The 26,773-nt window shown below is 33.8% G+C and overlaps 2 protein-coding genes across 2 annotated transcripts; one reads left to right on the top strand and one right to left on the bottom strand.

Annotated features, from left to right (window-relative positions):
- Window positions 1-387: 387 nt before the first annotated feature.
- On the bottom strand, window positions 388-14,629 carry LOC132732221 (F-box/WD repeat-containing protein 8-like). Its single transcript, XM_060718614.1, has 11 exons — window positions 14,066-14,629; window positions 10,175-10,279; window positions 9,345-9,509; window positions 8,114-8,202; window positions 7,243-7,412; window positions 6,380-6,588; window positions 5,740-5,985; window positions 5,037-5,164; window positions 3,759-3,932; window positions 2,033-2,140; window positions 388-1,148 (listed from the first exon to the last, which is right to left on the bottom strand). Exons 1-11 carry the CDS (start codon window positions 14,501-14,503, stop codon window positions 1,001-1,003), a joined length of 1,980 nt encoding a protein of 659 aa, XP_060574597.1. The 5' UTR covers window positions 14,504-14,629; the 3' UTR covers window positions 388-1,000.
- Window positions 14,630-14,684: 55 nt separating this feature from the next.
- LOC132732222 (all-trans-retinol 13,14-reductase-like) lies at window positions 14,685-26,491 on the top strand. The gene is made up of 12 exons (XM_060718615.1): window positions 14,685-14,989; window positions 17,394-17,576; window positions 17,990-18,099; window positions 19,233-19,367; window positions 20,083-20,287; window positions 20,840-21,037; window positions 21,888-22,007; window positions 22,343-22,463; window positions 23,095-23,225; window positions 24,060-24,226; window positions 25,208-25,367; window positions 26,179-26,491. The coding sequence occupies exons 1-12, from the start codon at window positions 14,782-14,784 to the stop codon at window positions 26,340-26,342; spliced, it is 1,902 nt and encodes a 633-aa protein (XP_060574598.1). The 5' UTR covers window positions 14,685-14,781; the 3' UTR covers window positions 26,343-26,491.
- Window positions 26,492-26,773: the final 282 nt, after the last annotated feature.

Genomic DNA, 26,773 nt, shown 5'->3' with positions numbered 1-26,773 from the left:
TTGACAGAGTTATGTCCTCTTGTCTGTTGATGAAGGTCGTGATGGTAAACAAGTATGGTCAGTTTCAAAGCAATACCTCCAATGGTTTTGAAATAAAGTGAGGTGGTACAAAAAACTTAACCAAGCTCAATACACTTTCTAAGTCAAAAAAGGGCCATAATTCTGTCAAAAACCTTGACAGAGTTATGTACTCTTGTCTGTAGATGGAGGTTATGATGGTGAACAAGTATGGTAAGTTTCAAAGCCATACTTGTAATACTTCTGAAATAAAGTGGGGTGGTACGAAAAACTTAACCAAGGTGTGACGCCAACGCTAACGCCGACGCCGACGCCGACGCCGGGGCGAGTAGGATAGCTCCCCTTTTCATAGAAAAGTCGAGCTAAAAAGTACTGAATCAATAAGCTTTGACTATTATCATTGTCACCTTTTAACACAGTGACTGTAACAGGAAAAAAGCAGCCTTCACCCTGCAGTTTAGCAGTCTCTAATAATTAACACATGAGTCTAGTGCCAGGCAGCCCATCATGTATTTCTATTCATTCTGTTGACTGCTTCATTCCAGTATAATCACAATTGATGACCGTTCTAGAATTCTTTATTCATAGAAGGTAAAATCCAGTGCACAACTTGTCAAAGTCACATGGTGTGAAAAATGTGCAATCCCATTTGGATCTGGGACACTCAGAATACAGTTCCACAGCTTGCACATTTTCTCTCTCAAATTAGTGAGCAGTTCTACACCCTGACAGAATGTGAGAGTTTGAATGTCAGATATCAAGAGAGTGACCGAGTGAGTGTTGAGCATGATGAGTGCCAAAATTGAGTATGTGAGTAAAAATCTAGTGTTTATCACAAATTAAGTGCTATTTGTGAGTGTCAGAAATTGAGTGTATGACTTTGTATCAGAAATTGAGTGTGTGTGTGTGAGTGCCAGAACTTGACTGCATCTCAGGAACTAAGTGACCATGTGTGACTGTCAGAAATTTGACTGTACGAGTGTCAAAAATTGAGTGTGTCATAAGGCACAGCCAAGGCTATGTTGTATTTAGAGGCATCTGGTTGGTCATATGATGATAAGCATATCTCAGGAACATCTTTGGTGGAGAGATCTTCAAGGAAGTTGTAGGCATTAAGTGTACCTCTGTATCTGAAAGATTTGAAAATATGTTCAAAATGAGCAAACAGGCTTGGATAATAAATTAGTTTGTTTTGTTCATCTCTACTTCACTAATGTGAATTGCTTGAAAATGATATCAAAATCTATCGGTTTTTTCCAATCTCAGATGCTCTTCCAGACAATATCTATAGCACAGATGGACACCCTTGAACAACAAACCCCCTGTAAACCTGGATCTGGATATTCTCATGTAGGAATTCAATGCCCCTAATGACTTTTTTAACTGAAAGCTGTCAAGGCCAAGTGACTAGAAGATTTCTCTGTAAATTATTACCATATAACTATACTCTAAGCCTGCTTTTGAGGCCTGTAATATGATTATGTTTTTAAGCATGGAAATGTTTATTTCCTCTAAATATCTCAGATGCCGAGTCATTTTTCTCTCACTAATGATTGTGACATCATGTAACATTAACAGTCAGCTACTTGCAGGGAAATTTGCAAATACTGCTTTGCTATCAAGGAAAGCACCAAGCACCAAGATATGAACAAAAATTATGTTTAAATTGGCATAAAAACATACAAACAAACAAACTGCTCTAAAGAAGTAATTTGCCTTTAGTTTATACTAATTAATTTTAATTTTATTATGTTGGAAGCTATTAGCTTATTCAAAACACTCTCAAACTCGTTCCTAGAACCAACCAGTAATATGCAATGAGTGTAATGTTTCTTGCTCAAATGCTTGCTCAAAGAAACAACAGCTTGCCCCTGACAGTGTTTGAACCCATGCAGCCAGTAGTCCTTAGAAAAGTCCGCTGTGTTAACCTATTGACCAGGCTGCCACTAGAAATTGCCTTTGTTATTCTATATCACTTATTTGGTGTAATATATATTATAAAATATAAAGTTACCTCCTATGGGCCATGTTATCATAATCATCAATATCTGGGAATTTATTGGAGGAGATATTTGCCACAATCAGTGTTTTGTCATGGAATCTACTGTATTTTACTGGATGCCTGAAATTGAAATATACCATAGAATGCATATGTGTATCAATAAAAAAAACTATAAAGACACAAATTTTATATCAACAAGAACACCAAACTTCTCACCACTGATTCAGAAAGCTTGTGGGACTAGTAATCGGTCACTTCCAAATAAATTGTTACAAATCAGCTTTAAAGAACTAGATTAACAAACAAAAAGACTATACATATTTACACCAAGCCATGCCATTGTCTGTCCTTTTCTTGGTTTGATTCATGGTACACCAACACAATTTAGGTCAAATGGTGCCAAAACAGGAAAAACTAGAACTGTCACTATCATCGTGAATACCCCCGCATACCACTTTGTCAGAATCAACAGTGGCCATTTAGATCTCAAGGACAACCTCTCTGCCAAATCTGAGGTTACTAAGCCAGTGCATTGCTAAGTTATGTTTTCTACATGCTTCAAATGTGAAAATGTCAAAATCACTACATTGTGGACAGGACATTCTTTAGCAATTGAGAAGAAAAGCTTTTTTTTTGTCAAGGTCCCTGTGACCTTTGACCCAGTGACCTAAAAATCAAAAGGGGGCACTTTATAGTCATGATCAACATCCATGCCAAATATGAAGACTGTGGGTCAAAGGAATCTAAAGTTATTGGGCAGACAAACTTTTTGAAGTCAAAGTCCCTGTGACCTTTGACCTGGTGACCTCAAAATCAATAGGGGTCATCTACTAATCATGACTAACCTCCATGCCAAACATGAAGACTGTGGGTCAAAGGAATCTTAAGTTATAGGGCGGACAAGCTTTTTGAAGTCAAGGTCCCTGTGACTTTGACCTTTGACCTGGTGACCTCAAAGTCAATAGGGGTCATCTACTAATCATGACTTACCTCCATGCCAAATATGAAGACTGTGGGTCAAAGGAACCTTAAGTTAATGGGTGGACAAGCTTTTTGAAGTCAAGGCCCCTGTGACCTTGACCTTTGACCTGGTGACCTCAAAATCAATAGGGGTCATCTACTAATCATGACTAACCTCCATGCCAAATATGAAGACTGTAGGTCAAAGAAATCTTAAGTTATTGGGCGGACAAGCTTTTTGAAGTCAAGGCCCCTGTGACCTTGACCTTTGACCTAGCGACCTCAAAATCAATAGGGGTCATCTACTAATCATGACTAACCTCCATGCCAAATATGAAGACTAAGGGTTAAAGGAATCTTAAGTTATTGGGCGGACAAGAAAAAACCGACGGAGGGCCGGACAGCCGGACGGACAAGCTAATTCCAGTATACCCCCCTTACAACTTTGTTCTGCGGGTGTATAATGATTTTGGCTAAGCTCAGGTGTAACAAAACTTAAGCAACACCAGGTGTCAAAATCACCTCACCTGCTGGAGCAAAGAGATGCATAGACTTCAGTTATTCGAACCCATTTAGTCCCTTAATACGATGATGCAGCAAATTATACAGTAGCTGCAATTCAGATGCCTCAACCATTAAGGACAACCCCTCAGCAACAAAGGGATTGTCAGGATATTTAATCATTGTAAAAGGTACAATTTACAACCTAAGAAGAGATTTATAATAACCCATATTACTTTATGCATTACACACTAATATCGTCGCAAACAACAGTCACCTATTATGCCATTCCCACAGTTTGGTTGCCATTCTTCTATCCCACACACATAGGAACCCATCATCGGAGCCAGAAACCACTTTCCAATCGTCCATCTGAACACAGGACACTCTAAACGAATGACCAATCAAAGTCTGTTCAGGCTGGCTAGTTCTCAAGTCATAAACTCTCAACCTATGGAAGAAAACATTTTTTCTTTGTAACTATGGCAAAAAATAATATTCAAAATAGATATACAGTACAACCTCAGCATAGAAATTCTCTTTTAGAGGCAATAGTTTGGTTGTTGCTGAGGGGTGCTTCTCTAGAGAGGTTAAATATAGTGTAGTTTTGCTTTGAGAAGCAAGTGAAACTGTTGCTGTTGAGGGATATTTGCTCAAAAGAGGGCCGATTTGCAGAGATTGCATGGTATACCTTCTCTTGTTTTTCAAAATATTTTAACATATTAATGCAGATGAAGGGGTATTTTATTACCTTTTTGAAAAATTTTAACTCCAACATTTATTTAGCACAATCATTGAGTGAGAAATGCAATTTATCTCGCAAATTTATAATTAAATGTATAATTAAATGTATAAGACTTATTCCAAAGGTGTCAAGCTATCTTAAGCTGGGAGAGAGTAGTTTACTTAAATTTCAATCAGTTAATATTTTGGAATGATAAAATGGTTTAATCCATATTGAAAGGTGGACAAGTCCACTTGACATATTTAGCAGGTATTGGTTATATGTGATGTAATATGACACTGATGTAGTTCATTTTATTACTTTACGTCTGAGCATTGCAATAAAATTATGATAAAAGGAGAAATTGATGTAAAGCATGTACTAGTCTTAAAATTCCCTAGAACAGATCCCACTTAGATCCCAATTTTATATCACAGCAGTCCCAGCCCAGCAAAAAAACAACTGGAGAAAAAAAATTAAAGATCTAGGCATCATTAGAGAAGCAACTTTATAAATTTGAGTACGGTCATTTTTTTTTTTTGGTTGAGTTTTTACATTGCACCACACAGTTGAGGTCATATGGCCTGCATATACACATTTTTTCAGGTACAAACTAGCACCTGAGTAGAACCACCCACATTCTGTAAGTTACGTGGATAGCTTCTTGACATGGAATAATCCAAAGTCTCTGGCTGGAATCTAACCCAAATATATGAAGGGTAAGTGGTTTTAAGTTAATGACCTATAGATTGCTAATGACACCCCAAACCTTATAATTATTACTTAAAAAGTTCAACCTGGTACCCAAAAGAAATGTCATGTCTTTCTTACTTCCTATCCCCTGAGCCGGTAACCAGTTGGTGTGCTGGACTGTCTTGTAGATTCATACATGAAATCATCCAGGTGTGACCCTCTAATGTCTGTTGTAACCTTGATGTCTTCATGTCATATATTCTAACCTGATGTACATGAAAAATAGATCATTATTGTCATGTGTTATATCTTCTGTAAATAGCAATTTCAAACACAAATAAAAACAACAATTAAGGGACTGGAGGCTGTTTGGACAATTCTTCTAGAAGAATATGACTGTAGTTATACACAATGTATTAGCTGCAAGCAAAAAGGTGCCCAGGACATTCAAAGAACTGGAGTTACTGAATGAGCCACAAAAAGGATGTCCCAGTATGAAACATTAGTTCATGTATGCCGGCAACAACTGAATCTACCCATAAAACAAGTTGATTCAGATCAACATCTGCACTTTCAGTCAGTTAATATTTTTTTATCAAATTTCCCTAAAAATGGTAAATGTTTTTGGCCAGATTGAAACATGGACAAGCCGACAATTGCACGGGTTGAGAATTATCACTAACTACTTTGATTAAAATTATTTCAAAATTTTTCACTAAAATTTGAGATTATGTAGGGCCCTACTTTTAAAGATTCAATGTCATGCAAGTGAATATTCATTTGCTCTGATCATAGCCTTAATTTGTGCATGAAAATGATTAAAATTATACATAATAATTACCTTAAAACCATCCATCAAGCCACCATAAGAACCTAGAGCAACTCCCAACACTGATTGGTCAGTTTTAACATCAATGACATCTATTGGAGCACCAATCAAATTGTGTATCTCAGTCACCTGATCAGTCACATGACTACTATGCCTGGTTCCTGGTAATTGTGGTTGGTAAAGCTGGACTGAGCATTCTTTAGAGAATATCACAGCAGGAATATCAGAGTTCCCATTATACAGCATCATATTGTGGACCTGTAAAATTCAAAATAATTTATTATTATTAATATTCTGTATTTCAGTTGCGGAAACTATCTAGTTAAATACACTAGTTCCTTCTATGCAAAAGAACTTTTTGAACAAATATGTATAAGTAACTTTTTGAACAAATATGCACAAGGTTCTATCATTGAGGCTGGGGTTATTCTTTTTAATGTTAAACATGTCCTCACATCTTCAATTATTTATCACTTTAAATCTGTTTCAAAGGCAATAACCAGTATATTTTTCTGTGTTGTTACCCAAGTAAGGCTTCAACCCACAAACCCTAGGTATCAAGGCAGACTTTGCGACTAGTAAACAATGTCACTCACCATTTTGTACATCAAAACTGACAATATAAAAAGCAGATTGCATATCATAAACTTACTGTATTACCAAAATCAAAATGTTGCACAACACTAAATTCTTCCTCCTTTTTATCCCTATGAAGAACATCAACGTAAGGGCCATAACTGGCAGAGATTGTTGTCCCATCAGCTGACAAACAGATCTTTGGGCAATACTTGTTCCCGGTTGTTGGTATAAAGTTTTGGAATGGCTGTGTACCAAACTCTAAACTCCAAATATCAACATTTCCTGTGAATAAAGAGTCTATTCTTAATACTGTCTAGTTTAAGCATACCAGTCACTAAAAATATATAAAGTGGCGGAAGGGTACAATCAAACAAAACTGTTTTCTGAAATATTTCTTTAAAACAGGCATTTTATAGAATTGTTTACAAAGGTGAAGTTCTATCTCATCACCTTTAAAATCTTTATCTCAAGTAGGATATTCCCGTCTGTTCAGGCAGCCAGTGCTCTGATTCTTTTCCTAGCATATATTAGTTTTACATGTAAATTATAAATATAAATAACAAATATTTATGAATATAAAACACTGTGTCATAACTATAGCATTATTCTCTAAAAGTTGAATTTGAAGTTAAAATTTAAACCATAAAATACTGTAAGATAATATTCTTTGCAGAAATGTACTAAAAATGCAACTTATGAAATTTAAGAAATGAAAAAGCATTCATGCACATATTGTTTTTTGCTCTTTATTGTTCAATTAAGCTGTGTTTCGGCACAAATTTACTACAAGAAATATGTTTAGGGGTTTATCACATTTTGCTTGTTAACAAATTATTTTATTTTTTTTCCAAAAAAAAGTGTAGGCCATGGCCTACATAAAGCTATGCCAACTGTGCTTGGTATAAAAAGTAAACCAGTTTCCACCATGAGACATACCCTGACTATAAGCTGCTACAACGATATTATCTGAGGTACAAACACTGTTTACAATATTCTCGTGAAGACCGCCATCACCGGGATCTACAAGTAAAGAGGTAGACGATGGCTGGAACACACAACTATCCCCGTCTGACAAGTTCCAAAGCTTTACATCACCAGACGTGTACCTTGTTAAGGTAGAAAATAACAATGTTTGATCACATTATGTTAATTTTTTCAATTGAGTATTGGTGTGAAGATTATGACTAAATTTGAATTTAAATAGTTTTGACTTTCTTAGTTCAATATGCTCATTTTCTCATTGTCAAGATGGGCTGCATTAGCTATATTATATTTCCAAAGAATTACTTTTATAACGGTGATTGAATTATATAATTGACAATGACAAATATTAAGGATAAAATATAACACCTGGAGTCCATAGAATTTAATAAGACTCTTCTTTTTTTTAATAAAGATACGTTTTTAAAAGTGCAGTCTAATCATGGTCTGCACTATCAATTATTCACTTCTTGCATACATTTATTTTGAAATTTTGCCTACAAATGATGTATAGTTTTGTCCAGATTGAAAGATGGTCAAGTTCATTTAATATATTTACAGGATAAGACACACCTTAATGATTTATTTTGTATATGTATAAATATATTCTGCTGTAATTATTTTAAAACTGGTATATAGAATCTAGACAGTTTGAACCCATCTTTGCAGCTTGACCACACATTATTCTCTTGACTACAAAGTATGCTTTACATCAAAACCCCTCAATTCAACAATGGAATATTCCAAAAATGCCAAGCAAGACAGGCCTGTTATACAAATTTAGCATACTGAGAAGAACCTGTTAGATATGGTTGTTTCAACTTACCCTGCAACAACAATATCACCACATGAATGGACGGCACTTAGAATCTTCCCTTTCACATGCTCTAGAGGTAACACTTTACCTGTTCTATTCTGCAATAACAAATCATTATGGTGAAATATAAACGTAGCAAACTTAACACAAAACATGTGTCATAATAAGGTGGGCCAAGCAATAGACTGCCAGTTTATTCTTTCATACAATCAGGCAGCGCATTGTCATGTTGATTGTTGTGAAAGGATATTTTTGCCCTCATAAAAACATTGTTAATGAGATATTTAAGCTGAATAATGTGTTATTTTGTATTCAAATGGTATTAAAAAGGATGTTCAATGTGATTCATTTTTAAAATAATGGCATTAGGAGATGACTGACACATAAGACCACTCATCTTGTCTGTAGTAGTGTGTCCCATAATATTATGTCCCAGCCAAAACCTATTTGTTAACATGCCAAATGATAAAACAAAATGCAAATGCTTGATACACATCTGTGTTAAAGACCCCCTCTGAATAAACTACATTTTAGATAAGGCCATTCTTCATCAATCATTCATTGATTAAATAGAACTAAGAAACCTCTGAATAAAGATCACTCATATGTAAAGGTCATATGTGGTCTTTCACTTGAATGGCCTTTGTTCACGTCAGGTTTGATTAACCATACTTGAATTATATTTTCCAGCAAGGGCAACATTGTCACAATATAAGCCCATCACATAAGCTTTTGACAGATATGTGGGTATTAAAGATATGCATATAGGAGATATGCTCTGAGCAATATCTGAATATACTATCATCTCTGGTGATTTTTTTATCTGAACTTTGACCCCCACATGTGACCTTGACCTTAGCCGCAGGGACCTAAATTTTGGGGGTGACATTCCGCCTCACAATAGTGAACATTTGTGCCAAGTTATATTGAAATCCCTCTATGCATGTGGAAGTTTTGCTCCAGACAAGCATTTTTCAATGATCTGTAAGTGTGACCTTTACCTTTGACCTAGAGGCCTGGTTCATGCGCCTGTCATGGCTTCTCATAGTGGTGAACATTTCTATGAAGTTTGATTAAAATTCCTCCATGGGTGTAGGAGATATGCATCGGACAAAATTTGGAGGCCGCCCACCTGCCTGTTACAGGGGAAACTATAATACGCCACGTTTTTCAAACGGGCGTTTAAAAAGTCTATGAACTGTAATGAAATAAAATTTATACATTTCATGGTGCCACAAACCTTCCAGTTAGATACAAGGGTTCTCTGCCGTTCCACATTATGCCGGACAATTTGTTTCCAGTTGCTTTTCTCCCGTGTTGTGTAAACTTTCTCCTGGCCTAATCTGTGACATAGTCTACACCATAACAGTTCATCCTCAGCCAGGCTACACCAACTCTTACTGACCTGAATAGCAAATACATAATTTCTGTGTTTGTGCAAGTTTCATAACCACTTCCCTGACAACAGGAAGTGCAATTTGACCATTACTTAACTCATTTTGAATTTTCATATTGATATTGCTAAATCCATAAAAATGAATGTTGTAAAGGTTTACTTATTCTTAGTAATCCTTCCAGTGTGGGTTTATATTCTAAGTGGAAATTTGCATTCCTTAAAAATTTTTTTTTTAAATATTTAAATGATTTGAACATGATGCTATGAAAACTTATTAATGTGGTTCAATTTTATAATAACAGCATTAATATAGGACACTTATTGATAAAACAGCTTTAAATTGGACTTCAATAAAGGACTGTTTATATTTTAGTACCACCAATTGTCCCATTATATTATGTCCAAAATTCAATGCTTAAACTATATACATGTAACATTTTTCCTAATTCGATATTCAGTATTAAAATAATTCAGATGAAACCGCTATTAAACAACTATATAATCATCAAAGAAGCTTTTCTTTAATGTTCAATTTTTGCCCAAATATATATTGGCGAACAAATTAATGCATATACACTGAAATAATTTCCAATTTCACCTGTGTGCTACAAGCTCGATTCAGCATTATCTTAAAATTCATTCACTGAATCTTACTGTTATCTGAAACTAAATACCTGTGCACAGCTACACAAATCTTTTATATCAAGGAACTGGAAAATCTTCACTGCCACCTCTCTTGGTAAGTCAATATCGAAAAATGGTATCTCAGTGATTTCATCCTAAAATCATGTAAAAAATATCATTTAATATATGTAAAGTTGTAAACACTTATTGATTTGACTAGACCAGCTACAAAGTTATACATGAAAAATCAATAGACCAGAGACAAATATTCATTTCACAAAGGTTATAGAAGATATTTATAATGTATGTCTAGTGTCTACATCCCTGTGATAGGGAGATGCTGGGTTGATATTACTCGGGTTTAGACAGAACAAAACTACACCAGATACTGATCATGCAGCCCTAAAACAGAAAGAAGTTTATTTAGAATCAGCTCAAGACATCAAATTATGGGGTTCTATCCTTTGTCAGGCTGCACATTTTACTAATCCAGTGACATTTGGCACCCAACAATTGGCGCCAGTCTATCATAAACAATAATGCTTGATGCTTTGATTCAATTCAAATTGTTCCCTTTGCCCATTAAAACATTTAGGATTAATTTAATTAAAGTGGCATATTATGTAAACATTACAGAACTGTTCACTAATGAGGGTTTTTGTTTGTAGGCAAACAGGTAGCTAAAAGAAGATTAATAAGGGCTGAGAAATGATGTTTCCCACCCTGTGTCATACATAGTCATTCATAACTGATATTTAAAGTCTAATAAAGTCTAGTCCAACTAATTAGACTTGTCAAAGAGCAGACATGGGGTAATCGTAATCGGTAATTTAATTTAATTTAATCGATTACAATTTTTTGAGTAATCACAGTAATCAGTAATCATAATTTTTTTCCTGTAATTTTATCATAATTTAATCAATTACATGACCAATTAATCAGTAATCACAATGATTACATGTATGATTACAATACATGTTAATATACGGACCTGGTTAAGCTAAAAAAATTGCTGAACAAACATACATATAAAGGTTAAAAAAGTGCCAGTGTCAATGCCTACTAATTGTCTTAGGTAGTGTAGGTGAATTAAATGCAGTCACCCAGGTCAGATTTGATGACACTTGTGTTTTAATAAGGTGATTAAAAGGTTACTGACAGATTGACCCAATGCATAAATGATTGTCACAATTATACCACTTAAATTTAGCTGTGAAATTATAACAATTGCCTGGATAGGTATATTATCACTTATTGAGAAGACTTGCGTCCTGAAACCAAATACATTTGAAAAACTAATGAACATTAAATGTAATATGAGAATCTAGCTTAGTAAATAGGAGGCAACACATATACATATGTAGACTGAATTAATTACTGTAAAACTAAGCTGGATTATTTTTTTGTACATTTGTTGTATTGAAATGTTCAATAAAACGATAGTGTTGAACTTTTTGCATTTCTTAACTTATGTACATGACGCCCGTTTAACTCACAACGAGTGAAAAATGTCCATCGGTAAAAATGTTGTGAGCAACTTCCGTTCCTCGTTGTGAGCACCCATCTTTGACGTGTGACACGATAAACAAGGTGAGTTTTTCATAATTTTTGAAGATTACAGACATTTATGTAAAAAAATCGAAATGCAGTTAGCTAGCGATGTGTTTTCCGAATATGCACATGTTAAAGATATTGCCTGTTGGTGGACCATTTTTGATGAAATACCGTGCGACGCAGTCACTCGGGGTAGCAGGAAAAATGGAGACAACTTCTCTTTGGACCTAATTTAACATTGAAAAACGTCGATTCTGGTGACGTTTTGTGCATTCTAACCTTAAAAAACAGATGCCCACAAGTCTCAGCGTAAATTATTATCTGAAAGTCTTCATAGAAACGAAGATATACCCTTTTTTGCTTTAATCCTCGTTGTGAGCACCATAACCTCGTTGTGAGCAAGACAAGCGCAGTGCGTGTATGGTTTTAATAATTATGTAATTCAGATGGTGAAAATATAATTTTCAATCTACCACAGCAATTAAAACGTTTTTGCACAGCAGCATTTCTTGGCAAGGCGTTGTACATACCCCAAAGGGAGGCATATTAGTTTTGAACTGTCCCTCTGTCAGTCTCGTTCAATCTGTCCGAAAACTAAACATTGGCCATAACTTCCTTATTAGTAAACGGATTTTGATTCGATTATTTTGAACACAACATCCCTTTAGCACACAAATTCGTTTGTCCTACGGACCTGTATTTTTTTTACCTTTGGCCCCTGAATGGCCTTTACCTTGAAAGGTCAAATTGTCCAAAAAACATTTAAGATTGGCCATAATGTCCTGGGCATAATGTTTAGGCACAACACATCTTTGGACAAGGCCTTTCAGCTATCCTATATTCTTTTGGACCTTGACCCTGAATGACCTTCACCTTGAAGGTCAAATTGTCCAAAAACTTAAAAAATGGTCATAACTTCCTTTTAGCATACGGATTCTACTCATATTTTGAAACAACACCCCTTTAGGCAAGACCTTAAAACTGATCTGTATTTTTTTACCTTGTACCCTGAAAGACCTTCTAGAACATCCAAAAACTTTAACATTGGTCATAACTTCTTTATAAGTAAGTGGAATTAATTTTTATTTGGACACAATGCCCCATTTGGACAAGACCTTCCAACTGACCTATATCTATTTCACCTTGACCTTCAATGACCTTCACATTGAAGATCTAATTGTCCAAAAACAAATAATCTATCTGGTCCATAAATCAAAGGACAAAGCACCACTTAAGGGGCATTGTCAACTTACCGTGATAGTTCTAGTTTTACATAACTTGGCCAGTCTTCAGCTCAGGATAAACACATGTATGTGTGTATCACACAGATTGTGAAATTGTTGAAATATTCATAAACTCCCCGTGATGTTCAGTCTTGCCACACTAAAGTATACAAAATAAAATAGCTGATTTACCTCCCTTTCTGATTAGTTCTTCTGTTTAATTCTGATGACTTGTGAATATGAAGAATAATTTTCAAAAAAAAAAAAGAAGAAGAACTATTGCAAAGAAAAACTATTGTACCAAAACGTTTGATTGCTTTTGGTAGATTGAAAATTTTATTCTTGCCATTTTGAAATACATATTAAAACCAGACAAGCACTGCGCTTGTCTTGCTCACAACGAGGTTATGGTGCTCACAACGAGGATTAAAGCAAAAAAGGTATATCTTCGTTTCTATGAAGACTTTCAGATTATAATTTACGCTGAAGACTTGTGGGCATCTGTTTTAGGTTAGAATGCACAAAACGTCACCAGAATCGACGTTTTCAATGTTAAATTAGGTCCAAAGAGAAGTTGTCTCCAGTTTTCCTGCTACCCCGAGTGACTGCGTCGCACGGTATTTCCATCAAATTGTCCACCAACAGGCAATATCTTTACATGTGCATATTCGGAAAACACATCGCTAGCTAACTGCATTTCAATATTTTTACATAAATGTCTGTAATCTTCAAAAATTATGAAAAACTCACCTTGTTTATCGTGTCACACGTCAAAGATGGGTGCTCACAACGAGGAACAGAAGTTGCTCACAACATTTTTACCGATGGACATTTTTCACTCGTTGTGAGTTAAACGGGCGTGTGTACATGTAATCAGTAATCATAAATGTAATCTGATTACTCCTGTCAGTAATCAGTAATTTAATCAATTACAATGTCAAAATGGAGTAATCAGTAATTTAATTTAATCAAGCATTTTGACAATAATCATAATTTAATCGATTACAATTGTCAAGTAATCACCCCATGTCTGTCAAAGAGACACCGAGATAATTTTGGACGGGCGCTGTCTTTTTTCAACTGGTTTGACAGTAATAAAAAAAGTCTGAAAAATGGGTCAAACCGTTCACGCCAAATTAATTAGGCTAAAGTCAAAAGTCTTACAATATCAGATATCAGCTTGTCAAGAAGTCTTTCAGTTGTAATTTCTCTATTTGTTTTTTCTACAAATATATCTTCTAGTTTTGTCAACTTTTGCCTTTTGTTGTTCTGTCTTTTAATTTCACTGTTGATATTCTGTGTTGAATTATTCTCTACTGATTTGTCAAGTTCAAACACATTCCCATTGTTACTGTGTAATAATTTTCCAGCAATTTGAAATGGATAATAAAGGCTGCTTGTCCCTGCTCCATGCAAATCATTCTTGATCAAATTTTTGCATGATTCTGTTTCTAAGTTTTGACTTTTATTCTCATGCCAGGCTGTGTTATGAACACTGGGCCTGACAGGCCCATTCCCATCGTTTTGTGTAGGAATATCTTTATGTTTTAGTTCTTTTCCCCATTGTCTTCTAAATGTATCTAACTGTTCATCAGCATTCATGTTTAAAGTTGTCAGAATCGTGCAGAAAACGTCTTAATTCTAGCGTTTTAACCATGTTTATTTATTTTTATTAAAGAGAAAGTCTGTATACAACAAACGCTTGCAAATTCTCTTTTTCTCATAAGCGTCTACTTACGCGGATGGAACAAAGTTTGACTGTGTCGATATTTTTCTCACAAATGAAGACTGTGTAGATAAATGGTAGTGAACCAGACTGATCAAAGGTCGCATGCAGACAGCTACTTTTGCTTTTAGTTTAGAGGAAATTATCTAACAAAATGGGAGCATTATCAAGCATATCAAACTATTTTTTTTCAAATCCGTGGATAATTATTGTCCTTTTTCTTTTGTATTGCTTCATTTATGCAATGTCAGTTTTATTTTCGGGCCCAAAACCAGGGAGAAATCCATTCTCGGTTGCCCATGTCAGACCACCAAAACCACTGGTCACAGATCATAAATTGAGGAAAAAGGTACTGAAACAAAGTAAGTATATCTGCTTTTCTTCAATTTTGTATTAAATAATGAATGAACAAATTGTTGAAAAGTTCTTTTGTTTACTCTTTTACATTTTAACCATCATAATTAATGTTTTATTGTTTGTTTTTTTTTCAATATCATACATCTATATTGCTTGACTTTAGACTTTTTAGTTATAGGCTACTTATAGATTAGTTTGAGGGCTTGCCCAACAAATTGTGTGCCAGGGCTTTTTACTAAGTATATATGACTATTGCCCTTCTGAAAGACTGACATCTATGTAATATCAAGTCGTAAAATAAGTCGATCTTAAGCAGTTGAAATATTGAGACTTAATCAGTTAATAATTTATTGCCTGAGCTCATATGAAATTTATTTAAGGCAAAGCCTATAAATGGGGAAGTCATTAAAAATGCCTTTCACTTTTCTATTTTAAAGGTGTCATTCGGTATATCATGCACCGCTTCCGTTTTCACTCGGAACACTGGTCGAGACGATTATTATTAATCCGAAAAGTTAATATTGGTTCCGTTATCGGAATACAATGCATATTATCATTGAGTTACATTGTAATTGGCAGCGAATAACTATAACTGACACTGAAAATTTCATTGATAGGTATACCGTATAGATTTCTTTATATTTTTAAATTGTTTTTTATTTGATTTTCTTTAAAATATACATGTGTTGTCTGTAGCCAGGCAAGCCAGCCACTTCAAAGCTGCGGGCCCGGACTTTGACTTCCAAGTATTAAAACAATTCAGCATAAATAACTTGTTCCATTGAAAAGAAATTCCAAATAATATTTCATACTGATACTCAGTGACATAGGATTTTGTTAATGAAAATAACAGAACCTTTTTGACATTTACCTGAAACATCATGGAATACCTGTCTTATGTGTATCAATTGGAATAATATGTGTCATAAATGTAAGTTGTAGGTTTAACCGGATGTCCTGATTTCTTTTAGTAAAACGTTACTGCTTTTATTTTAAAAGTTATGCACATGTACATGTACACGTCAGTCAGTTATGTAAGCAATTAATGCCAACTGAACGAAATATATTACAGTTAAAACTTAAAAAAAAAACTTTCAGGGTTAATTAGTTTCTGCCTTCACAATAACATAAGTTCATGATTATGAAAAGTCTGCATATCAAATAAGAATGATAATGATTGAAGTAAGACATTAAAAATCAAAGTTATAAACACAGACAGTCATGGGGTTTGGAGCTCAAAACGCCTTTAAAATCCAAATAAAATGCATATTTGTCAATCCCAGCACATGTACTGATCATATATATCAAAAAAACTTAATATAAGCCGTTTTGAAAAAAATTCATATTTCAACATCTATAATAATCATTATATATATATTATTAAATATGCATTTTATTTGGATTTTAAAGGCGTTCCCCAAGTGTCAGTGGTTATAAAGTAATCAAACATGTGAAAGTTTTTTATGTTGATTTGTATAAAAAAAAACTTGCTGTACTAAACTGGTTGTAATCTACAAATTAACTATAAAACCTATGACTTTTCTATTAATAGTATGATATGTGATAATTTAATCAGAAATATGATAAACTTTACTGTTACATAGGTAAATTACAGTTTATTTACATGTGACAATGTCAATCAGCTCATGTTTACTGATTGACCTGTTGTTTTTTTAGAAATTTTGTAACTGATATATAATTTATTTTCTCATAGAATGATACAAGTTTACAAGATTAATATAAATATTTTGATATGTGATGAAAATTGAGATTTATTGCCTACATGGCCTAAGAAAAAAATCTTTCAACTTTTTATTTAAAATTATTGAATATAATTTTTTATATATTTCTTTATTTACATGTACAACATGTATATCTTAACTTTCATTAATTATCACAAAGAAATGTACATGTATGTCAGGTCTACAATCAGTTATATAATTGTTTTGTGCATTGGCTCTACTAATAGTTCTATTGAATATTAAAGGCAGATTCTAAATTCCCAAAAGGAGAGCATACATGTATTCATTATAGCCATGGCCTTGTCTCCATCTGAGGTTAAACTCATATTTCATGTATTTGGAGAATAACTTGTCATGTATTTAATGAACATGATTAAACAGGGTGAGGAAGTCCACTGGTCAAGCCTTAACTCAAAGTACTTAATTTTACCACGCTTACCAGTAGTTTTTAATTACCTTCAATATAATATGAAAATTTAAGATTGGTCCTGCTTTGTGTATAGAGCCTAGTCAGACAGAACAGATGAGTAGGGTGGGCCTGGCTTTAATATGCTGGTGGAAACACTAATCACTTCCACTGATTCAGCAGGTTCAGTATTCTGCTTTGAACTGAATGGCTGAGGACTAAACGAAGTTATTTTATCTAAATGTCTTGAATTTGTTTCAGGATTCAAGTCTCAAACCATTCCAGAGAATATAGACACTATTGTGATAGGAAGTGGTATAGGAGGGTTGTCTACAGCCGTGCTTCTAGGGCGTGCCGGCTACAAGGTTCTAGTGTTAGAGCAACATGATCGTGCAGGGGGCTGTTGTCACACATTTAAAGATAAAGGATTTGAGTTTGACACAGGTATTAATTAAGCTTTTGTGAAGTCTTTAAGAACAGCAATTATTTACAATTTTCAGAAACAGATTAGAACACTTAAAGTCTTAATATTTGCTATGAAAAGAAGAGTAAATTGAAGAATCTTGTTAAGTTAGCTAATGTTCTCAATAGTAACAGTAAAAGGAATTTTTTCAAGATGATGAATCAGACAAACATTGGAATGAATTGAATTTCTAATTGTATAATTCATTGTCAAATTAATGTTACCAAAAGATTGATTTCTGTCATTGTGTCTGTTTGAAAATTTGTTAAGCAGGAGATGTATTTCAGGTTATATTTTCCTAATTTTCTTAAATAGATTCTCTAACAGAAATGAGTTTAAGGATGGAGTAGAGTGATTTTATTGTTTTAATTGAGTACTGTTGTGTTTTTGTAAGGTATCCATTATGTGGGAAAGATGATGGAAGGTGATAAGACACGTGTATTGATAGATCAGATTACAGAAGGACAAGTTGTTTGGGAACCCATGGACCAGGAATTTGATGCGGTATGTAATATCTCAGATGATTATAATGCTAGTTCCTCAAGTAACAGTTATAAATTCATCCAACCCAGTGTGTGGAAATCAATACTCTGTTGCTGCCAAGAATCAGGCTATTCTTGAACACACTGCCAACTGCAGATATGACTGTTTTAATCCATTTAAGTCAGCAGTCCAGTTTTGTTTAGTTTAAACATATTGTTTCAGGTCAATTGCGTTACAAGTTCTTGCAACTTGTATTAATCACTTTCAAGTCCGATTCCTGGAACCAACCAGTGCTGGTGTCATATGAAGAAACATGGTTGTGACAGAAATAGGGCTCAAACCCATTATCCATGGGTTGAGACGCAGACACATTAACCACTAGCAATCCAGTTGTACTGTACTGTAGTCTGTACTTATATGTTTAGTTCATGCTATCTTTAGCTGGTTGCTGCAGCATTGTCACTGTCATTATAAGTCAACATTGTCCAAAAACTTTAATGTTAGCCCATTACTCAAACACTTTTAAACATAGCAACATGAAACTTAAAATACTTGTTTTTCATGAAACAGCACATTTGTCAGACAAGGGACTTTATTCTGAAATCTATATATTTCGATTTATTTCCATTTTTAATTATTTGCTAAAATTAATTATTGATAGAAAACTATCAAAGATAATACACTGATTCTTGGTATACTTGTTAATGGGGACAAACATAATCTGTAGAAAAAAGGGCATAACAATTTAGTGATAAGTATATCTAGAATTATCTCTCTTTCAAAGGAATGTATAAATAGCAGTAGATATCATAAACATTCACAATGGCAAAGTTACTCATCTTATTGAGATTAAGTGAAATGTATTACAGCTCTAGTTGAAGAAACACTTTCTAAATTCTAAATGCCATTTTTTATTCAATGCTGATTGTAGGCTATATGACTCCACTGAAATATTTTTCTTACCAAAAGATTTATAAATTTTGTACAAAATCCAAAAATTGTCTTTAGTATTCTGGCTGAAAAATTAATTGCTGAAAACTAGCTTTTACCTAAAACGAACAAAATATAGCCTAAATATTGCCTGTAGAAAAAAAATAATTAAATAGCGGATATTCTGACATTGTACGTGTATATCCAAATGTATATTGTTTTAGGTTGCCATTGGTAACCCAGAGAAGGCTAAGTGGTATACAATGGCATCTGGTTCAAAGGAAATATTTGCTTCACATCTGGAGAAACAGTTCCCTACAGAAAAAGAGGCAATATCTAAATTCATGCAACTATTAAAGGTAAGACAATACTCAGGTGTATTTAATGGCAGAATTTATTGTAGTTAGGGACATCCGTGACAGAGTGGTTAAAGGTCTTTGACTTCAAACCATGTGCTTCTCACCGCTGTAGGGTTTAAGCTGCACAAACCTTGTTCGATTCTACATGTGAGAAAGCTATCCACCTAGATTACAGAACATCAGTGGTTCTACACCGGTGCCTGTTTGTACTTGAAATAATGTACAGATGGGCACCCAAGGTCTTCCTCTACATTGTAAAGCTGGAAATTGGCCACATGACCTATAATCTGCTGGTTTGACATAAAATACCCAACACCAAAAAAAAAAAAAAAAAAAAAGAAACAACAGTTACTGTAATTTAACTTTAATTATTTACGTGTATTAGTCTAAAAATTTTGAACTTGCATTGCTTATTTATTTTTGTTCAGCTTTTTGTAAAGAATAGTTGTACTCACATTTTATTATTATTATTATTATTATTATTATTATTATTATTATTATTATTATTATTATATACATATTATCAATACAACATTTAGGTCCAAAAAACATCATATAAATTAATCATCATTAAATTTGAAATTCTTACAGAAATAAACCAAACAAATATGCGACAGATGATAAAGGAATAATATAACTCATATTGAAAATCAATTTTAGAAATTTTGATTAGTTCAATCAGAATTTATTGGTTATAATTTGAATGGTATTTTAGGATTCAGATGCTGCCTATCTAGGTGTGATGATTCCCAAGATGATCCCCCGTTGGCTTGCCCAGATAGTTATAAAGACAGGGATATATGACCTGGTGATGAGGAAATATTTGACATTATGTCGGAAATCAGTAAAAGATGTCCTGGACGAGCTTACAGATAATTCAGAGTTCAAGGCCGTGTTAGCTTACATATTTGGTGATCTTGGTAAGTACCTCATAAATTGCAAATGGCACTTACATTATCCAAGGAAATTACCAAAAAAATAGGTCAAAATATATGAAAATAGCCCTTACTACATTAGTTCTGCATTAGAAATATTAAAAGTGATAAATAGTACAAAATCAGTGTTTAATTGCACATAACATGTAAATTATTAGTTGAATCTTAAATCTTTTAATTTTTCATAAAATCTTAGTACCTTTTTCTCAAGTTTGATTTTCTTGATATATTTTTGGCTCATCTGGAGGCATGCAGCTTTAACATTACAAAAATTGACAGTCCAATTTAAGGTGCAGCATGGTCGAGTGGTTAACATGTCAGACTTGTAATCTAAAGATTGCTAGCAGCATGTATTCATACCTTTTAGGAGCACACCTTTGTTTTGACATGAACAAGAAATTTAATTAACAGTCATTGTTTGGTGGTTCCAGGAACTGATTCAAACGTGTTTCATTAACCTTGTATCTTCCGGCAAAAACTGAAATAAAAAGTTCTGTATAAACTATAGAGTTAAAAATTGTAATCTTGTATTTAAAGGTGTTGTGCCAAGCGGATTAAGTATGGTGAACTATGCATCTCTGATCAACCACTATATACCGGGAGCTTTCTATCCATATGGTGGACCGGGCGAGATTGCCTTTCAGATTATACCCATTATTGAGAGATACGGTGGACGTGTAATTACCGATGCCCCTGTCACAGATATTCTCATTAATGATAAAGGCCGTGCTCATGGTATGTACCTTACTTTCTATAAATGTTTATTTTAGAATTGCCTTGTATGACCATTTAAATAATAAGATTTGTTGTTGTATGACAATCCAGCTTTAGTTTTACTTGCACTTCACATGAAAAACTGGATATTTCTTAAATTAGTTACCATAGATCACTGTACAAGAATACATAAGAATTTAACCAATTTTAGAAATTCATTAATATGTAGAGGATATTCAAGTTTCTTCTATAAATACAGGATTTATTTTCATCGAGTGGTATGAAAATAAATATTTCATGAGTGGCAGTAGCAACGAGTGAAATATGATAATTTTCATACCACAAGATGAAAATAAATCCTGTATTAATAGAAAAAACTTGAATTTTCTGTTTATTATATACTTTTTCTCTTTTTTAACCTTATGAATAGGAAGAATTCCCTTTTAATTTTGTGTATTGGCTGAATTTAGAAGAAAGTAGTCCGGCAAGACACCAGTGAAAATATGGAAAATATGTTTCACTGCAGTGAAAAATTATTTTTTACAGTGAAAATATGGAAAATAAAAATACGCATTTTTATTTCATCAATATTTCATTTATAAGTACATAATAAATATATTAACTTTTTAGCAGGTCCAAAGTGTATGAGAAGATGGTGATGAATTGCTAGAGACGACATTTAAAAAAAATTAGAATAGCTTATGATTAATCATTTTATCAAAAATGTTTGAAACATTATCCTTGTTTAATGATCCATAGAATAGAAAATGTCTGAAGAAAAAACATAACAAATTTATTGTCATATGATAATAATATCTTCAATGTTTCTGAATTTTTTAGTGTATGTGTATTTTCATTTCATTATATCTAGGTGTGCGTGTTTCCAAGAACGGCAACAGTGTTGACTTGTTTGCTAAAAAGATCATATCAGATGCTGGTGTAATAAACACATTCAAACATTTACTACCAAAAGAAGTAGCGGTCAAAGCTCGTAAGTGTTAAAAGTTAATACCAGTTGAAAACATACATAATGTATCACCTCAACTTTATCCTTAAAGGCCCATTAACCCTAAAAAATGCTAGTTTTTGTATTCTTAAAAAAACTTTTATTTTTTGGGGTCTCGGCACAGTTTCCAAAAAGTTGTCTATAAAATTAATGAGCAATCTTCTGTTTTGGCAATAATACATTATAGTACATTATAGTGATTTAGTATTTTGTCTTCAAGTCAAAATACTTTGTTTCCATTTTCCTACTTATATAACAAATACTTTAACATTCAGTGCTATTTTCATTAAGAGATAATTATCTCCATATATCTTTTTTAGCATTATACAAATATATCCAGGAAGTTGGACCTAGCATATCATATGTTTCTGTGTTTATTGGAATGAATGGATCTTCTCAAGAGCTTGGATTGAAGAAAAGTAACACATGGGCATTTTTAAAGTTAGTAAATATTAAAATATAGTATAACCTTTGAAAGAGCAATGCCCTTTCAGTGTCTACTCTAGGAGTCGAAAAACGGGGGGAAATGTTGTATTCTGACATATTCAACTTGATCACTCACCCAAGCTACTCCGTAAAAATGGTATATTGCACGGCTGGGCATATATTTTTACGTTATACAAAAATAGTGTAAAAACATGCTAAATGTTAGCATTACACTAAAATTGTGTTATTGAAAAATGTTAAACAGTCTTTATTTTGGGTGTGTGATAACTAGAATATTATCTTCGTGTAGGGTCATTACTGAATTCATTGAACTAATTGATTAAAAACATAATGCTCACCAGGGGCTAGTCCAATATACTCGGTATTAAACTTACACTCATTTAATGTCCTCTATATAAACTATAAATATGCCATTGGAATCAGTCAAATTTACAAGTAAATGGTAGCCTCATTCTAATATATTGATATCAAACACTGACTTCCTTTCTTTACAAAACTAATAAATTTCAAGTTTTAATTTTTGTGTTGTGATTTTCTTTGATGTAATCAAGTTTTCATTGTTATTTCATTAGTTTATATCATTATTTCAAGTGGTTTAAGGTTTTGTTTTTCATTGTGATTTCAGTATAGACTATGAGAAAGATATGGAAGAATTCAAGTCAAAGAGTCTGGAGGAGGCAGTAGAAATGGAATGTCCTCTTATGTTTATATCCTCGTCCTCGGCTAAAGATTCCTCATTCGAGGAGAGATATCCAGGTTATATTATTATAAGATAACTCTATTTTACACTAAAATAGGGTAGTGCATACTCGAAACTACATGTAGTAGGTTTTTAACAGAATTTTAAACTTGTTTCAACGTTGTTGTGTGTTTCTCTCATATTAGTGTGCATACCTGAAACTAGTAGGCTTTTAACAGAATTTTAAACTTGTTTCGATTTTGTTGTGTGTTCCCAATGATATTAGTTACTGTTGTTATTAGTTCTATTTTATGTATGATTTATTAACACAAGGGTCGCTAGTTTGATCTTTGGGCTAGGAGATTTTTTTTTCTGTGACAATTGTGCCTAACAGTCAATGGTCTCTCAATGCTGATTCAGAAATCACATAGTATTTTGACTTTCATTCAAAACACTAAATCATGATATTTTTACTTATTACAAAAATGCAACAGATGCACAGATTGGTTCAGGAATTTACCAATGAGTAATAATAACAAGACACAAAAAAATAAGAAGCTTTGAGAAATGAAAATAAAAGCATTTCAGGGGCATAATGGAACTTTAACTAGACATGTTTATATGGATTCTGCATCATTGCTTTAAATGTTATTATTCAAGTGACACTTGCAGCTGTAAGTGCTTCTAACACCCTAAATGCTCAAAATTATTAGATGTGATATTGCTCTATTGTAGGAAAATCTGTGATAATTTATAGATATGATATCCCTTTATTGTAGGAAAGTCTGTGATAATTTATAGATATGATATCCCTTTATTGTAGGAAAATCTGTGATAATTTATAGATATGATAACCCAATATTGTAGGAAAGTCTGTGATAATTTATAGATATGATATCCCTTTATTGTAGGAAAGTCAGTCATGTTAATAATCACACTGATGCCGTGGGAGTGGACACAGAAGTGGGAGGAATGTCGAGTGAAACATCGTGGCGACGAATATGAAAATCTCAAGATGAAATTTGGACAACAGTTGTGGAGACAGGTGGAACAACTTTACCCAAGTGTTGAAGGAAAGGTAATGGCATTTGCCAACTCTATATATAGGACATAGTGGTTATATTACAGTCATTGAATTTAGCACTGGCCTGGTGGCCCATGGCCAGTGAAAATTAGTTCGGGCCAGTGAAAATTTTAAGAAAATTTAGTTAAATATATAGTAGAATAAATTCAAAACTGGAATTCTGGCTAGTAAATTCAAAATCTTAAATTCATTGACTGATATTAATAGACTTATGCCAGTAATTTTTTGGCTCAAAGCTACATTTTAATTCATTTCTTTGAACCTTCATTATCTACATACAGGTATAGGAATTTCGTCTTTAGTTTTGGATAAACTATCGCATATTAAACCTTCTGTGGTATGAGATCTTAATAAGAAAAAAAAAGCTAAATATTGATGGTTCTGCTCAGGTTGCCTACTCTTGCCTCATGTAATACACACTGGGGCACTTGAGGTTATCCTCCATCAGTGAAGCTGGAAAGTCGCTGTAGTACCTTAATGGTGCTGATGCTACTTAAAAGACAACCAAATTAAACAATCTGTATGTCTGTGCATTTTACTATTGTCATAGCACCTTCATTTATTGACTAAGATCTGAGACAATTGAAGTTACGGTGCCTTTCATGGACTAGCATTCAGTTGTAGGGATAAAGGCCAAGGTCACACAGCTTAAATGTACCAAACATATTCAATGAAGGCTAATTGTCTCTTAGACCAAAATGTAGCTTTTCCTACTTTTACTCATAGAAGGGTCATGATTTTTAGCCTTGAGAATGCATCTATGTATATACACTGGGCTTCCATAAGTGGAGTTTTGGAGTTAATTTACTCTGATTTTGGCTTGTGACTTCCAAAATATAATGCTTTTCCTTCTATATCTATTTTAATGTCACTTTCAGTGTCTAAACATTTTGCAGTTTTTGACTTTCATATTTGGGAACTTAATAGAAGCTCTGTATATAATTATTATATAACTTGTATTCATGTATTTTATAGTTAGACTATATAGATGTGGGTACACCTGTATCAAACAAGCACTACCTGGGACAACCTGAGGGAGAAATGTACGGTTTAGAACACAACATCAGGAGGTATGAACCAGATATATCCATGCACCTGAGGGCTCACTCAGGTATTCCTGGCCTCTACCTAACTGGTGAGTTGATCCTTTAGGCATATTTATTTTTTGTTTTAAACATTATAAGATTAAAGATGAATTGCACAAATGTTTTTTTATGAAAGAGTTTTAGCATAATATACAGAATTCATTTAAGGACATTTTCAGGAGTTTTTATGTAAGACATATAGGCAAAACTAAATCTGTTCAATAGAACTTCTATAAACTTGGCATGTTGTTAGAATATGATAACAGGAACATTTTAAGCAAAAACAATTTGGGGTCATGGTTTTCCTTTTTGAGTTATCCTAGAAATTTGTCCTTATCCTATAGTTAGATTGTGTCGGAAGCTATAAGCTTTTAGAAACACTTTCAAATCTGTTCTTGGAACCAACCTGTACTAAGCAATAAATGTAGTTTCCTGCTCAAGGAAACAACAGTTTGCCCTTGACAGGGTTTGAACCAACATGGCTAACAAGTCTGTGAGTTAACCAGTCACCCATGCCCCCCCACAGTGACAGAGTTTAATTGAGGCCATGGTTGAAGACTGTAAAATTTATTTTCTTGAATTTGATATTGTGACTCTTGATATTCATCGTAGGTTCAGGAAGTTTTGAAAAATATGTGGATCAAAGGTGAAAGGTTATTAATTTGCAATCTGAAAAATCTTCATCCACTAGTAAAACAAAAAACAAAACCCCATAAGTGTCATGCAACAAATTCTGTCATGTGGCTTACACCATATTATGACTTGATATTGTCATGTTACCACCGTCATGTGACCTTTACCTTTGTTGAACACTCTTGACATGACTGATATAAAAATAAAATTTTGATAATTCCTCCTTAGGTCAGGATTTGATATCAGCTGGGTTCAGTGGCGCCCTGCATGCTGGTCTAGTGACAGCATCGGCAATACTTCATAGGAACCTTCTCAATGACATTGGCGAGGTTACCAAGGAGACGAGAAAACTAATGAAAGCTAAGGTTGACAACGGAAAGAAATCAAATTAAATCAGGACATCAGAATGATATGACTTGTATAATTAGCATGTGTTATAAACATTACTGTGTAGATGTTGAACTGTGTAGATCGAGGATATCAATTCTGTTCAGGAAGTTCTTATGACTGTTGATTAAATACGCAAATTGTTCATCTGTCAATTTTTATGCCCCCACAATGTGGGAGCATATAGCGTTGCACTTGTCCGTCCGTCCGTCATTCCGTCCGTCCGTCCGCACTACCGAATAGGGATAGGGGGCCATCTAACTGTAAACAGAACAAAAGAGAAACAAGTAGAGTTCATTCCGTAACAATATGAGTAAGGGGCCATTGGCCCTCTATTAAACAATAGAAAAATAACAAAAGAAATGGCCCCTTACTTCCATTTCGGCGGCTGGCCGTCCTCGGTACGTCCCGAAATCTTGTGAACGCAACTCCTTAA

The sequence above is a fragment of the Ruditapes philippinarum genome, unplaced genomic scaffold (genome assembly GCF_026571515.1).
Source record: "Ruditapes philippinarum isolate M1 unplaced genomic scaffold, ASM2657151v2 ctg3959_1_1_1_1, whole genome shotgun sequence".
NCBI classification, from domain to species: Eukaryota; Metazoa; Mollusca; class Bivalvia; order Venerida; family Veneridae; genus Ruditapes; species Ruditapes philippinarum.
The sequence above is the reverse complement of the archived record's forward strand: the minus strand, read 5'-3'. Positions and strand labels throughout refer to the sequence as shown.